The 16,919-nt window shown below is 50.8% G+C and overlaps 1 protein-coding gene across 2 annotated transcripts in view; it reads left to right on the top strand.

Annotated features, from left to right (window-relative positions):
- WSCD1 (WSC domain containing 1) overlaps positions 1-16,919 on the top strand; it is a 54,541-nt gene that overhangs the window by 20,939 nt on the left and 16,683 nt on the right. For both annotated transcript variants that reach the window (XM_033184886.1, XM_033184887.1), the window contains exon 5: positions 4,151-4,272. In XM_033184886.1, the coding sequence (XP_033040777.1) occupies positions 4,151-4,272 (122 nt within the window). The remainder of the gene's footprint in view (positions 1-4,150; positions 4,273-16,919) is intronic.

Raw genomic sequence — 16,919 nt, 5'->3', positions numbered from 1 at the left:
CCTTTGGATCCAGCAATGAAGAAAGAACAAAGAGCCACAGTGGAGAGAGTTAGAGATACGCTGTGTGGCCCTGGGGCTCAGCGGAGGGAAGCCGCCAGGCTGGGTGGCCACTCAGTTTAGATCTTAATGTCTAAGCAGGATAGGGAAGGAGGCCTTGGGCTTCTCAGGGCAAGGAATTGGATTGAAACTTCTGTATACAGTGGGATTCAATTTCACTGAAAAGATCAGCAAAAGTTTAGATGAAAAAAAAACATCTCCCACCCATTCAGAGAGTTAGAACAAAGCTTGTCTGTCTTGACCTGAGTTCAGGTGAAGATAAACGTCTTCCTAAGAATTTGTAACCACCGCACGGGCTTGCATTTGTATGCATTTGGGAGTTCGAATTTATATGATCTGCCTGAAAGTTTCAACATAAAAGTTGGCTCTGGGCCACCTGGAGGTTCTGGTAGAGCCAAATGCAGTGTCCCCTTGAGAGCTGTGCCACCAGCCCAAGCGTAGCGGTGCCCAGAGGCGAATTCTCACTGAGTGCTGTGTTCAAAGTGGTGGAACTCACGAGGAAACAGTCAACCAAGCTGACACGTCAGGCAGCAAGATTGGACTCCAAGGAATTTCAGTGCAAAGGGCCAGCAAATAGAGATGGCTCTGAAGGGGCCCAACTCAAAGGAGGAGTTGCAAACTCAGATTTGTCCTCACTGCAAGATGATGAGCACAAATCCACTTCCTCTAATCACAGAAGGCTCCTTGATAAAATAGTAGGGCTGTGCACCATTGCACATGCCGGGGACCGTTCTTTTCATGATTGGGAGAGGCGGGTTGGGAAGGAGTCAGAGTCTGGGAGACCACCCCCACCACTGGCAAGGGTAGGGCAGCGGTGATGGAGGCAGAGGCACAGCCCTGGGTCCAGGCTTGCTGACTCATAGACATGACCGCCTCTGGTCATGCCCTAGTAACAGGGCTCCAGGAGAGCTGACAGATTAGTTCAAGAATGGGGCAGAGCCCAGGTAAAGAGGTATGGGATCAGCTGGGCGTGGTGGCTCATGCCTGTAATCCCAGCACTTTGGGAGGCCAAGGCGGGCAGATCACGAGGTCAGGAGTTCGAGACCAGCCTGACCAACATGGTGAAACCCCTCTTCTCTACTAAAAATACAAAAATTAGCTGGACGTGGTGGCAGGCACCTGTAATCCCAGCTACTCAGGAGGCTGAGGTGGGAGAATTAATTGAACCTGGGAGACGGAGGTTGCAGTGAGCCAAGATCACGCCATTGTACTCCAGCCTGGGTGACACAGTGAGACTCTATCACACACACACACACACACACACACACAAAAGAGGTGTTGGATCAAAAGCTAAGGATTCACAGGGGTTCTGGGAGGGCTGTCCTAGCAGGGAATGGGTTTTCCAAGCAGCACAGAAGCCGAGCCCTGATAACTGTGGCTGAACCTAAAAGCCAGCCTGGCTGTCAAATATCTGTGTGGTCACAGTGCCAGGGAGAGCCGCTCCGTGTTTGACCCCAGCTGACCTTAGGTGCCTCTTGCATTCAAACAGGATGTGTCTGGGAGCTCAGGGGTCCAGATGGGGCAATGGGGACAGGGACGGAGAAACTGACAACACACTGTTTAGCTTACGGGTTCACCAGTGACACCGTTAACTCGACAGTTTCTCATCGACACCTACTCTGCCAGGCCCTGACCTCACCCAGGGATTCTTCATGGCATATGGGCAGAGTACTGTCCTGCCACTTGGACATCCAAATAGGCTTCCTGAAGACCAAACTGCTCCACGCTGGCTTCTTGGAGCTTTTATTTCTTTGGTTTCAAACAACATTCCTGCCCCCAAGTAAGACCAATTCTATATGTAGACTCCTGCTGGCCCTCCCAACCCCACCTGCCTGCTCAGTCATTGGTTCTGAGAGGCAGTTGTTTTGCTTTAGGTCACCCATGGATTAAGAGACAGATGGTCCAATCATTCAAGCCAGCCCTAGATCTGGAGTTGGCTGGACTTGCTGTCATGGTTAGTGTTGAAGATGGTGTCCTAGCTGCCCCTTTGGGCAGGCTGTGGAGCGCCCAGTGAGGTACCCTTTCCTTCCTGCCCCCTTCTTGAGGGGAGGAACTGACAGGATCAAGAGGTGACCACGTGACCACCATTGTGAGCTGCAGCTTCTGCCAGCAAGGAACATTCACAAGGAGTAAGACTCATGAATGTGCTCCCCAGATTGGAATCAGAGTGGGTTCTGGGCAAGTCATCAACGTCTTCGCCTTGGAGGCATCATTCTGCCCCAAGTGGCCCTCAGGCTCCCACCTGGGGAGTGAGGGAGACCGGACTGTACCAGGTGACAACCTGTGTCCTGAGAGTTGCATCAGAGGCAGCCAAGGCTTCCTTCTTTAGCGGCTCATGGATCACTCACCTGTTGCAGTATACGCAGTGCCTTCCTGCTTTATCTCATTCAGTTCATTCATTCGCTCAGCACATAGTGGGTGCCTGCTGTGTGTCAGGATCGGGGCTGGGTATGGGGAAGACAGGGGTCACCCAGGATATAGCCTCCCCTCAGGAGCTGTGTTCTGGAGGCCTCGTAGCCCCCTTTTGTCCCTCCCTGTGGCCCGGGACTTGCTGGAATCTTGATCCCTCCCCCATCTCTGGATCATGCCTGCCCTGCTGACTGTCCCCATTGTCTGTTCTACCCTGTGGAGCTGGTTGAGGACCAGTGCCCAGTCCATTGCAATGTTTGTTCTTTGAGGCTCCAATAATGCCAAAGAACAGGAAAGACTTTTGTGAGCCCAGCACCTGCCACCACCCTCGACCTTGACACCAAAAGCCAGGGCAGAAACATGCTGGTGGGGAGACGCGGCCCCATCAGGGAATATGTGTGGGTATACATTGTTCCTCATGACAGCCCTAGGAGCTACGCTGTATGTAGGTGAGGAAATTGAGAGTCTGAGCTCAAGACATGGCAGAGTTGCAGAGCTAGTCACTGGCAGTGCAAGGACTTGAACCTCAGCACTTATGACCCTAAGCCCTGGTGTTTTCCTCACACTAGGCTGGTGTCTGTGCCCTAATAGGTCGTGCCCTGACACGTGGACCACAGGTGCTGTGGTCAATTGAGATGGGCTTCCAGATCCAGGGTTTGGCCTACTTGGCAGATTCTGGCTGGTGAGAGGGTTTCTGCTTGCACCACGTGATGTGGCAGCTAGAGAGCCGGGGGAGATGCTCAGCCCTGGGAGACCCCGTGTGGCAAGGAGCATGGGGTAAGAATCAGGATGCCATCTAGAGAAACCCTGACGAGTCTGGAAGAAATATGAGCAGTTGATGCAAGAACATTCCAGAAAGTTTGTTCAGCTGGCTAGCTAGGGCACTGGACTTTTCCACCTGGAGGTTCTACAGAGCAGGAGGAGGCTTGGCAGGAGGCTTCTTTGTAACATGGGCTTGAGGAGTGTTCCTAGAAATTGAGTGGGAGTTCAAGATCAGAGAGAGGCAAACCTTGCACAGAGGCAAAGCAGTGGGATGACTCCAATGGCATGGCAAGAGCAAACATAGCCGGGTTTCAGATTTCTATGTCTGCTTTTCTTTTAATGCATCTTCTGGGAAGACTTTGGAGTTTTCACGGGATCAGCCTGTCAGGTCACCTACCATGGAAGGAATCTGGCACCTAGTAAACGCACCATCCAAATTTGTTGAAGGAAGGAAAGGAAGGAAGGAAGGGAGGAAGGGAGGAAGGGAGGGAGGGAGGGAGGGAAGGAAGGAGGAAGGGAGGAAGGGAGGAAGGGAGGAAGGGAGGAAGGGCATTATGGAGAACTGGCAGAAGCAAGAGAGGGAAGGAAGGAAGGGAGGGAGGGAAGAAGAAGGGAGAGAGGGAAGGAGGGAGGGAGGAATGACTTACGGAGAACTGGCAGAAGCAAGAGCTGAGCGCTGCAGTTTCAGCCACGTGGTCCCTTGTAGGTGACCCTGGACAGTCAAGGTCCTGATGCGTGGTTTCTCTTAGGAGCTCAGCATGACTATGTCCCACCCAGGGCCGTTTTCCCTCCCTGATTAGAAATCTGCGTCTCCTCAGTTTATTTATACCTGTCTCGGGCCCTAAAGCCAGCATTTTCCCTGGTGACAGGCACCAACAACTGGACACCATCTCTTACCAGAAACCCCTCTCTTTCCCCCCAGGGCAGACCGCCACCTACCGCGGGTGCTTCCGACTGCCAGAGAACATCACGCACGCCTTCCCCAGCTCCCTGATACAGGCCAATGTGACCGTGGAGACTTGCTCGGGCTTTTGTTCCCAGAAAGTAAGACCAAATGATCATTTCACAACCCTTTCCTTTAAGTGTGTGTGGTGGTCCGAAGAGACGGGGACACCTGTGCTGGGCTGCGGGTGTCCACTCTGGCAGTCCAGATGGGAGCAGAGGATGGGGGCATGGGTGGGAGGCAGGCATACACCAGGTGCCACAGAGGGAACCGGCGGGGAGCCCTTCGCCTCTGTCCGCCACGTGAGGCTGGGTGGGGAATTGTCAGCAAGGCTGACGGAAGGAGCCGAAAGGAGAGTGCCTTTCTGGATGCCAACTCTTGGCACAAGTGTCAGATGTTAAATTGACTTGGTTTGGAAGCCAGAAGATGCTGGCTGGGGACTTGGGGATAGCTGATGGATTTTCTGTTATTGGTGCTGACAGTGTTGGACTGTGAATCTGATGACAGGGGCTGGAGCCACACTTGCATCGTTGGTTCAGCCTGAGCTGAGGAGTAGAGCACGACCCCATGGAGGGGCAGGGCTAGGCACCAAAGGCCACCGACCCTGCCTTGCATGCCAGCTCTGGGGTGGGGAAAGTTGGTCGAGGCCACAGGGGGCTTGCAAAAAGCAGGGCCAGGAGTGTGTGAGGCAAGGCTGGGGAGACCCGGCAGACTCTGTCCAAAGAACACTGAGGTCTCAGGCTGCAGTCCAGCAGACTCCAGATTGGGGCAGATGCTGTGGCTGTAGAAATGGCCTTCGGTGGCAGTAGGCTTGGTGCTGGGGCTGTTTCACATATGCTGGGGTTGCAGTACCCTCCATGTGGCTTTGGTACTTGGCAATGTAATAGAACAGGGCTAAGGCGAGAGGATGGCCTTGGCCAGGATGATGACGACGATGATGACAATCAACAGAAGCTGCCATTCGTTAATCACTCATCCATGCCAGGTACTGTTCCAAGCGCTTTATGGGTTAACTCATGTAATCCTCCTAACAACCCTACAGCGTAGGTGCTGTGATTATCTGCATCTTCCAGGGGAGAAAACAGGCAGAGAGTTTGAGCCACGTGCCTGAGGCCACACAGCCAGTAAGTGATTTGAACTCAGATAGCTCCATAGTCTGCTTGGGGTTGAAGGGTGCAGGGGTGGACTTCAATGGGAGCAGATATGATCCGACCTGCAGGAGCAGCACAGCCTTCTTCTGCTGCACCCACTACTCCCACTCTCCCTGCTTCCCGTGTTCCACTGTGCTCTGGGGACACCTCTCTTGGAGGGAGCTGGAGAACAAAGCCTTTCACATGTGCTTTCTTCTTGTCCAAGTGCATCCTTTGAAGTGACTCTCCTGCATCACCTGCATTTCTAAAACCACAGCCAAGGATGTCTTGGGCATCAGAACACCCACGACACAATGAAATGAGCCAAGAAGGCAGTTTGTTGATTTGCAGACATCTGGCCTGGGGACCTCCTCATCCCGTCTCCTCCTCATGGGAGCAGAGCGATGGGTAGAGGCAGCAAGGATGCCCGCTCAGCTGCCGGCCCTGCTGGTGCTCTCAGGAGAATAAGCCACCCTCCCAGGGCTTCCCTCCCACCTGTAGCTCAGAGCAGTTCCCTTGAGAGGCCCTCTCGTTGGAATCAAAGGAACTCTGTGGGCCAGACCGGGCTGAAAGCAGGCCTCCCTTGAGCAACCAGTTTGGAGACTCCTGCTGTATGCTGGGCATGGCACTAGGAGCCTTCCTGCAGGGGGTTATCTGCTTTGATCCTCCCAGTAGCTCCCAATGGGAGATACTCTCGCAGGAAGATCCCTGCTTGCTGCGAGAGGCTGGGCAGGTATGCAGAGCTGAGAGCCTTCACACACAGGCACAGAGCGGCCGGCTTTGCAGGCCCTGCTCCTGACGCCACACATAGCCCGTGCTTTTACACACTGCTGCCACTCAGCGTTATGGAAGGGGGAAAAGACAGAGAAGATGAGGAGGAAGAGGAGGAAAAGGGGTGGCCATTGTGGCCATGAGCAATTAGTGTTTCAGACCATTTTTAAATAGGAACGTGCTTACTTGGAGCACAATGAAGACGCCAAAGGGCATAGCAGGGAAGCCTTCTTCTCACTCCGTGTGTTTCCTTGCCTGGATTGTCCTGGCTTCTCGTGTCTACTTCCACAGAGACTGAATATTCAAGCAACCGTATCCTTGCCCATTCTGTAACCAACCCCGCAGCTGGGAAGGATCTGCACCCGCCCTTCTACACTGAACCCTTCACTGGACAGCCTGTCTCGGAGATTGTCCCGCAACGCGACACAGAGTGCTTTCTCATGCTTTTTTAACATTACACGGATGTCCTATCATGTATTTAACCAGTTCCCTGCTGTGAAGCATTTCGCCTACTTCCAGCCTTCACAAACAATGCGGCAGGGACTGCCTGTGTATGTACATAGATCACTTTGTATGAGTGACTCTGTAAGAAAAATATTCCTTGGAGATGCTGGGTCAAAGACTGAGTGTCTTAATCATTTTGGTAAACTTTGCCAAGTTGTCCTTGGCAAGGATTGTATTCACTTTATACCCCGATTAGTGATGTGTGAGGGGGAGGCAAGCCACCGTCATAACCCGTCTTTTGTGTGTGTTGAGGGGTTCAAAGCAGCATTTCAGGCAGATGCCTCAGTTTTCTGGGGCTCCTCCCTTTGGGTACTTTGTTAGGGCTCAGAGAGTTCTTTTTTTTTTTTCTGCTCTGATGCCCAGGTTGGAGTGCCATGGTGTGATCATAGCTCACTGTAGCCTCTGCCTCCTGGGCTCAAGTGATCCTCCCACCTTGGCCTCCTGAGTAGCTGCGACGACAGGCACTCACTACCATGCCCAGCTAATTTTTTTGTGTATTTTTTGCAGAGACGGAGGTCTCACCAAGTTGCCCAGACTGGTCTTGAACTCCTGGGCTCAAGTAATCTGCCCTCCTTGGCCTCCCAAAGTGCTGGGATTACAAGCACGAGCCACTGTGCCCGGCTAGTCCAGAGAGTTCGTATTTGTGATTACAGACAAGAATGTAAAGACTTAAAACTCTTCAACTTGTATCTTCAGCCTTTCTTCATATTTACTGGCATAAATCCAGATCGCTGCAGTTTCACACTGGAGCACGTGCCAGAAGATACACGCGGGCTCTTGATGTCTTGTACCATTACACCTTAGCACCTTGTCCATCTCCCCTCACCATGCATTTCAAGGACAAGTTCCCTTCTCTGCTCTGGTCGGAGCAGTCATGAGTTGTTTGGGCCAGAACTACATGAAAAGAGCATCCAGGTTTCTCAGAAACAGCCTCTGTCCTCGCACTCATCACATTGGAGTGGGTGCTGACACCTGATCCTTATCCGGCCGCCTCTGTGTGGTGGGATGGGAGGGTGGCGTTTCCTGAGTTCCATTGTTTACGGCTGCAACAGCTGTGAGGAACAGCGTCATCGTTTCCAGCTTTAAAGTTTAACGTGGGTATCGGCCGCACCTATTCAGTGGGACTTGGCAAAACGCAAGGGCTGAGACGTTGGGCACAGCCAGGGGCGGGTGACTCTCACTGGAGGCAGAGTAAGGGCAGTGCCTGAAGAGGCTGAAGAAGGCTTGGAAGGAGGCTGAGAAAGGAAGATGGTTGCAACTTTTGGGAACGATTGGAGCTGGAGGATGCGGGGCGGTGTCGGCAGGTGGCTGAGGGGATTGAGGAGTATGTTCCAAGAAGAGGCAACTGCTGAGTGGGAACCAGGTGGCGGGAAAGCAGCCCAGGGGGCCCAGCGTGCAGGGTTACTTGGGGTGCTGTGAAAGGTCAGGGGGCACAAATTGCAGAGGGCCTTGTGTTATAAGAGTTATTAAGAAGTTATTTTAGGCAGATTGTAAGGTTCTGGGTGGAAATTTTCCTGTAATAAGAAACAACTCCCAAACAATCTCTTTTCTAACAGAAAAGGCGGCTTAAAGGGCCGGGCGCGGTGGCTCACGCCTGTAATCCCTGCACTTTGGGAGGCCGAGGTGGGCGAATCATGAGGTGAAGAGATCGAGACCATCCTGGCCAACATGGTGAAACCCCCATCTCTACTGAAAATATAAAAATTAGCCAGACGTGGTGGCGGGCACCTGTAGTCCCAGCTACTCAGGAGGCTGAGGCAGGAGAATGGCTTGAACCCAGGAGGTGGGGCTTGCAGTGAGCCAACATTGCGCCACTGCACTTCAGTCTGGGTGACAGAGCGAGACGCTGTCTCGAGAAAAACAGAAATTAGCTGGGCGTGATGGCGCCTGCCTGTAGGCCTAGGTACTCAAGAGGCTGAGGGAGGAGAATCACTTGCCCCGGGAGGCAGAAGTTGCAGTGAGCCAAGATGGCACCACTGTGCTCCAGCCTGGGTGACAGAGCAAGACTCTGTCTCAAAAAAAAAAAAAAAAAAAAGAAAAGAAACTGGGTTCACTCAGTATGGTGATTCTTTCCTTGTCACCAGGTGTACCAAGTGTCATAGCCACCTCCAGATATCACCATGTGTTTCAAACATCATGGAGACCTGCATTTGCATAGTAAAGGGCTAAGGTGGGAGGGCCAGATTTTTCCAGGGCTACGTAAATGACACACCTGGTCAAACCAATCCCCTGGGCCTTATGGAAATCAGACACCGCCTCCTCCAGCATCCCAATATAAGCAGCCACTTTTCCGCTGCGCACGGGGGTTTTCTCTTCGTTCGAGCCCCCCCTCCCTCTGTCTCTGTATGGGGGAGCTGTTTTCTTCTTCCTTCTTTCTTACCTATTAAACTTTTCACTCCTTAAAATCACCCCACCCAGTTATCTAAACCGGCATGAGACAAGAACCCTGGTGTTCCTGCAGTCATCAGAGCCGTCTCACTGGGATGCCTGACTCAAGGTTTTTCAGTGGGTGAGAGGGAGCTACTGTTGGTGTGGCAGGGAGGGGCTGGTATGGCTTGTGTGGCACTTTATAGCTGCAGGTAGGATGTTCTGGAGCAGGGAGAGCATGAGAGCCAATAAAGGAGGGTAGGTCTAAGAGACACCACAAGACACCACTAAGGGTTGGAATCCACAAGAGAGGATGTGGGGGCCTGAAGGAAGAAGTGGGAACCTCCAGGGAGGAGGATGAGGCATGGATAGGGTTGGGGGTGGGGTGAGGCAGCTGACCTGTCCAATGCAGGAGGAAAGTTCTCCTCGGATCCTTCTGGGAGACAGCATTTCTCAGGGGCACCCTCAGAGATGCCTTGGCAGAGCTGCCACAGAGGTCGACCTGTGACCTGGTTCCGGAGTTAGGGATTTCAGGTAGGGCAAGAACAGTGCCCTGGATGTCATGCCTTTAAAGCCACTGTCTGCCCAACGGAGCGAGCCTTTGGCTCCAAGACTGTCCATCCATTCTCCCTTGTCTCGCCCTTGGATGTGGGTGTAACTTGAACTCAAACCTTCTGAACGGTTAGCCCCTCGGCTCTGAGCTCTGCAGATGCCTGGCAGGGGTTTTGCTGGAATTCCGACTTCACTCTGGAGCCGGGGTTCACAGCCTTGGATCTGTTGGCATTTGGGGTTGGATAATACTCGTGTTGGGATCTGTCTGTGCGTTGTAGGATATCTAGCAGCATCCCTAGCCTCTACCCACTAGATGCCAATAGCACATCTTCCCTCCATTGTGACACACAGTCCCCAGACGTTGCCGTATGTCCTCTGGAGGGCAAAATCACCCCCGGTGGAGAACCACAGCCCTGGAGAGGCACCTGAAGATGCGAGGAAGCCATGCCCAGGCATGGCCCATATCCCTGTGGGGCTGAATCCTGGGGAGCAACGGTCTCTTCTAACCATTGCTGAGGATGGAGAAGCAAATTCTGCCTCCAACATTGAGGTCTGATGGATGTGAAATTGGTTAGAAGTTGATCTGACCCAGACCTGCAGAGGCCAGGGACTTCTCTGCAGGGAATGGTATCCTCTCTTCCCTCCTGAATGTTAAGGGTGGCAGGAGAGGTGAATTTGGGGATGTCTGGCTGTATTTGCCTCCTCTGAAGTGCCAAGCACGTCCTCTTTGGAAAGGCCCGTGGTGTGGAGGCTGCCGGGCAGTCCCAGTGGCAGCTCTGTCTCATCCTAATTTGGCCGAAAAACAAGCTCAAACGTCCTATGATGTGGGAATGGTTAAATTATGCCACGGCCATACAGTGGACTATAATACAACCATTGAAAATGTTTTGATGATGGAAAGACTTTGATGATGGAAAATGCTCACAGTAGAATGTTAAATGGGGCAGAGCTGAGCCTGAGGGTAGGAAGCTAGGGGCTTAATTAGAGCTGGCTGTGCCCTGGGGCGGGGAGCAGCAGATGTGAGAGGTGGAGCTTGGAAACAGGAAAAGAGGGGGAGGGTTCCTTGTAGTGCCCCCACTTTTGAGCACCATCTGAGGCTTATTTGTGGCCCCAGATAAAATGTCTAGTGTTTTTTGCTAGTTAGCGAAAATGGATTTGGGGAGCTCCACGAGTGTAGTTTGACAGAAAAAGAACATTCCAGGCGATATCCGCATCTTAATGATCTGACTCTCTGCCAGCAAGAGGGACTTGACCAATGTAATGTGTTTTTAAAGCCCAGTCCAATGATCTTGTCTAATTTCCTGTGATCGTACTAGAGATGGAAAGAGACCTGCTCCTTCTCAGTCCTCTTCAGGATCCTGTTTGCTCCTTTGTTTCAATACAAGGCGAGAGTGAGCAGGGGGCAGCTTCGATATTTGCATTGCTATCAATTCAGATCTGGGGTAATTAGTTTTGTCGCCTGATATTTGTGCTCAAGGACATAGGCCATTTGTGGGGGTGCTCCAGAAGGAGGCCGATGAGCGAAATCTAACACCATCTGCAAATAGGTTACTAATGTGAGACACTCCACCAGCCATTATACCTTGTGATATGAGGTTTGTTCTCCCAGTAGCTGTTAGTGATTCTACTGATAAAGGAATCACAGGGAGAAGAGGAAGAGAGGTGGTGCCCTTTCGTTTTCCCCTCTTTTAGCCTCTTTTGGGTGTCTAAATTCTTTATGCATTAATCACCTGGATGTTTTCCCATTGACATTTCTTCTAAGTTTTTTTGTTTGTTTGGTCATTTAATGGTGGTGCTCACCCAGCCACCTTTCAAATGGAAAAGCATGCATTAATATGGAATCTGTTTGTTCTCAGCTGGGCAGCTATTCTTGCAAAATCCACTTGGATCCCGGTAGATGCAGTCTATCCAAGCTAATAGCCTTATGGTCTCCATGGAGCACCCAAGTTCATGTTTTTGCCAAGGGTTGGATGTGTAAGAGTCTGGGTTTTGTGAGCCTTGAGAATAAGAATTTTCTCTTTGACAGAATGCTGTAGTCATTCTAAGAGCTATTGGATATGCTTTGAATTGCTTATAAAGAGTCTGTGGTAAACCTATTGATACTGTACTCTGTGTGTATTTCCAAAAACATGTATTGTTTGTTTTTGGGGGGGATTAACACCTATCTATTTTAGAGAATTTGAAAATTTTCCAAGTGCAGAAATAAAAATAGAATGCACCTGTAACAACTAATAACATTGAACATCTTTGTGATCTTTTGTTCTCTACATAATTTGTTTTATAAACATTGACTCATTCCTTCTCACATTTGTTTTTTTTTCTCATTTAATATGTTGTGAGCATTTTCTTTCACTGTGCTATGCCTTAGGGCTTATTGGCATTCTGTCCTCCCCTGAGGGAAATTTAGGCCATTTCCTTTCTTTTTTTTCTTTTTCCTTTTTGCTATTATAAACAATGCTGCCACAAACATCCTTGAAGATAAACCTTTGAGCACATTCATAAGTGTTTCATTGGGCTATACTGGCAGATAAGGAATTGCTGGGGCAAAAGATAGATGCATTTTATATGAGCCCTTTTAAGACTTTTCATACATTTTGGGAAGTGTGTGTTCTAACCTCATCCTTCTGAACTGGTAAAAGGGCTTTAGAATCATGGTAACCTGGGTTCATATCCCTACACTGCCACTTTCTCATTTTGGGATCCTGGCCAGATCACATAACACAGAGCCTTAGTCTTCTCGTCTGCTAAATGGCATGGGTGGAGATGAAAGTGCCTCACCAGACTGTGATGAGGATTCAGTAACTTTGTGGACACGACCAGTTTTGTGATTTATGTTTTGGGGTGTGTCTGGAGTAGCAAATGTTCCAGACAACGCTTATGATCGTCGTGATTATTCAGCATCCCCTAGTTCTTTCAGTGTGTGGGGGATGTTTGAGAAACTTCCTGGGATGAAGAGCCAGTCCTTTCCCAGGTCAGTGGAAAGCCAGGCACCTCAGAATCCCAGTGGTTGGGTGGTTCTGAGTCCCACCATGTTTCACAGACTCTTCTGTCTGAAGGATGTTCGTTTGGCTTTGACAGGGAGGGTGTTGCCTGGGGTGGGTTGGTGGGTTAAGTAGGTCTGCTGTCTGGGGCTCAGGTCTTCAGAGGGCCATCCGCCCCTGGAGACATCCCACCCCTGGAGACATCCCACAGGGTCCTCTGGAGACACTCTGACATTTGCCGCAAACAATCATGCTTGGCCTGCTGTCATATGTATAGAGTGGATATTGCAGCCTCTGTTTAGAGTGTGTGCGACAGCGCCGGAGAAGGGGACTGGTGAGTCTACTCTTCACATGGAGAAAAGTGGATGCTGTGGGGGTGTGGGGAAGCCCTTGCCTCTGCCCCCATGCATTTGCCTCCCCTGGACTCAGCCCATCCATGTTTACTGAGTATCTACTCTCTGAAAGGCACTTCGAGAGTATTTCAATCCCCAGATCCCCCATACGGATGGAGGAACCAAGACTCAATTCAGCTAAATTGAAACTCACACCTAGAGACGCCAGAGCCTCTGTTAGCCCATTTGCATTGCTGTAAGGGAGTACCTGAGGCTGAGTAATTTATAAAGAAAAGAGGTTTATGTGGCTCGTGGTTCCGCAAGTTGTAGGAGTATGGCCCCAGCATCTGCTTCCGGTGAGACCTCAGGAAGCTTCCAATCATGGTAGAAGGTGAAGGGGGAGCCAGCATATCTCATGGTGAGAGATGGAGAAAGAGATGGGAAGGAGGTGCCACGCTCGTATAAACGACCAGCTGTCCGTGAACTGAGAGCAAGAACTCCCTCATTCATTACCAAAGGGATGGAGCTGGGCCATTCATAAGGTATCTGCCCGTATGATTTAATGCTTCGCACCAGGCCCTACCGCCAACATTAGGGGTCACATTTCAATATGAGATTTGGAGGGGACACACATCCAAACTCTGTGAGAGCCCTTAGTCATTAAACTGCCCCTTTTACAGATGATAACGCCAATGCCCAGTTGCTCGTTGGCAGTCCACGGGTGGGATTCAAAGCCCACAGTTCCTGGTGACAAGCTTTGGGTTGGTTCCACTCCCAGCATCGGCCTCTCCAAATCACAAGGCCCCATTCTCAGTTACAGCATCACTGGACACGTTTTCAGCCAACCTGACAAATGCTTGAGAGCGGAAGTCTGCCCCCTTTGTCCCCAATCCTTGAAGTCATCTTTGTGGGTGTCTTCTTTCCTTTTTGTACCTTGACTATTCAGATCTGCCTCTGGAGTGAAGGGAACTGCTCTGGAGGCAAGAGACTAGCAGAGCTAACCTCCACACTGGTTTGCAGATTTCATTGGAAACCCAGTGCATCCATGTGTTTGCCTCTCAGGAGTTGAGCTGTGTTGATGTGGCAAGGCCCTGGACTCGGAGTCTAGAAGGCTGGCTCCTTTTCCCACTCACCTGGCCCACTGGGCATCCTGGGCTCTTCACTGCCCACCTCCCAGCTTCCGTTTCCCCTTCTGTGATCCCTGAAATCTGTCATTCTGTGTAATCCTGGCGATCCTGAGAAAAGTGCTAGAGGAGGAATGATGACGGAGGAGGTGATGCCCAGAGGGGCTGGTTTGCTACAGGGGTCCCACCTGGGGCCTTGCTCCTTACCTCTTACCTGGAGGAATGTTCACTCCTTGACCAACCAAGCCTCCTGCATGTGGATCCCGGCCAGCCCCAAGCCCTGCCCTTGCTAAGTCATGACCTTGCTGCAGGCTGAGTGCCCACCCGTACCTCAGCCCAGCCCAGCACTAGCCCTGCGTTCAGACTGAGCCAGGTTCAGGCTGTAGATGCAGGATCAGGATGAGGATGCGTTTCCTTTCTGCCGTCGGACACAGGCTGAGCCAGGTCTGTCTTTCACCCCTCACCTGTCTGAAACAAGCCCAAATCTATCTTCTCACTTTCTTTTTCTGCCTTGCATTCTTGGATCCTTTTTTCCTCTTCTTTCTCTCACTGAAGCGCCCTTTCTCTCTCTCACTGAAGCATAGGGTAGGGTGGGGGGAGCAGGGAAGTTGGCAGAGAGATAAGATTCATCAATATTTAATTTTTATGGAAATCATGTCCTAGAAATCCCCAAGGGGCTGAAAATTGTTCTGTGTTTTCAGAATCCAGTGATGTTGCTGAAGCGATGATGTTGTAAATAAAACCACATTACTGTCTGCAGCTCTCCCGTCGCTCTGCAAACACCCGGAAACTTGACAGTTTAATCCACTCAAGGAAGCAAAAAGGTTCGGGTCACTGCTGGGGGCAGCCCATTCTCCAGCCCTGGGATATAAGATTGTGAGGCATCAACGTCAGCGGTGCTGTTACTGCTGGGGAGGGAGACGGAGCCAACGTGCCTTGAGTAGATTTACCATATGCTGGTGAAATATTTTTTCCTTGGAACAGGAATCCCAGGACAGCAGAGCCCCCTCTGGGCTTTCTGATGTGGGGAAGATTTGCTTAGAGACAGCGGGCTTTCTTCTCCCTCCTGCCTGTGGTGCAGTTAACCCAATGACCAGCAGAAAAATCAGACCCAAGTTAGTTTCCAGCAGCTTCTGGTGTGGTTGGGATTTGGAAGGGACATTCCTTTCTTTCTTCATTCATTCATTCATTTCTTCATCCATCAAACATGTATTGAGCATCTGCCACGTGCAAGGCACTTTTCCAGATTCTGAGAATATAACAAAGCACGCAAAAAATGCAACAACGCTGCTTATGTTCTTGTGGAAAGAGGCAAACAACCAACCAGGTAAATAAGTAAATTATATAGTATGTTGTATGGTGATCCATGTCGTGGAGGAAGAGGAAGTAGGAATCATAGGTGTTTACTCATGAGAAATGCAAACATTTATGAACTGAAAGGCTTGCACAAGAATGTTCGGAGGAGCATTATTCACAATAGCTAAAAACTGGGAACAGCCCAGATGTCAGTCCACAAGTGGATGAATCAACAAACCAGTGCATCCTTGGATGGAATACTACGCAGCAATGAAAAAGGAATGATCCACAGACACAGATAACAACATGGATGGATTTGACAAATATTTTTCTGAATGAAAGTAGCCATGCACACGAAAATATGTGCTGGGTGATTCTATTTATATGACGTTTTAGCACAGATAAATTGAATCCGTGGCGATAGCAATCTGAAAAGCGATTGTTCTGGGGAGGGCAGGATGACAGTGAATGGGGAGAGGGGCCTCTGGTGTCACGGATGTGCTGCCTGTCTTGGTTGAATGGTGCACCTGGGATCAGAGCATGTCATCAGATAGGTTATTCCACAAAACTGGAAAGCATGGTGAGGGAATAGGATGTGTTGGTGATGGTGGGAGGAGTTTACAACTTGAAAAGGGGGTGGCCGGGGAAGGCCCCATGGAGAAAGCGACTTGAAGAAAGTGCAGGGGAGAGCTATGAGGGTATCTGGGCAAAGGGCATTCCTGGCAGGGGGACCAGCAAGTGCAAAGGCCCTGAGGTGGGATCATGAGTGGAGAAGTCAGGGAACAGCAGGGAAGCTACTGCATTGGTCAGCTTGGCTGCCATGACAGAGTGCCACAGACCAGGCAGTGTACACAACAGACGTTTATTTTCTCAGTCTGGAAGCTGAAAGGCTGAGATCAAGGTCTCAGCGGGGTTGGTTTCTTCCGAGACCTTTCTCCTTGGCTTGCAGATGGCAGCCTTCTTACTGTGTTCTTGTGTGCTCGTCCCTGGGTCTGTGTGTTGGCCGTGTCGTAACCTCCTCTTCTCGTAAGGACCTTTGTCATATTGGATGACAGCCTACCCTGATGGCCTCATTTGAACTTAATTATCTCTGTAATCCCAGCACTTTGGGAGGCCGAGGCAGGCGGATCACCTGAGGTCAGGAGTTCAAGACCAGACTCGCCAACATGGTGAAACCCCATCTCTACTAAAAATACAAAAATTAGCCAGGCGTGGTGGAGCGTGCCTGTAGTCCTAGCTACTCGGGAAGCTGAGGCAGGAGAATCAATCTCTTGAGCTGGGGAGGCAGAAGTTGCCGTGAGCTGAGATCATGCCACAGCACTCCAGCCTGAGTGACAGAGTGAGACTCTGTCTCAAAAAGAAAAAAAAAAAAAAGGATCCTACATCCAAATGAGGTCCCATTCCGAGACCCTGGGGTTAGGACTTCAACATATGAATTTGGGGGACACAGTTCAGCCCATAGCAGCCAGCGTGGACAGAGGTGCCTGAGACACGGACGGCCCGCTGTGTGCTGTGGACACCCGTGCTGCTTGTTTCTGCTGCCACTGTGATGAAGGCGTTGGTGTGGAATGAGGCAAGATGAGGGTTTTGTGATAGAGGGTGGATGAAGCTATAGAGACCGGAGGTGGCAATTCTTGAAGTTGCCTTTCATGAATTCACATCACTGAGGAAACTTGCTTCTAGAAAAGCCA

Source organism: Trachypithecus francoisi, unplaced genomic scaffold (genome assembly GCF_009764315.1).
Source record: "Trachypithecus francoisi isolate TF-2019V2 unplaced genomic scaffold, Tfra_2.0 Lachesis_group20, whole genome shotgun sequence".
NCBI classification, from domain to species: Eukaryota; Metazoa; Chordata; class Mammalia; order Primates; family Cercopithecidae; genus Trachypithecus; species Trachypithecus francoisi.
This window is presented reverse-complemented; position numbering and strand designations above follow the sequence as displayed.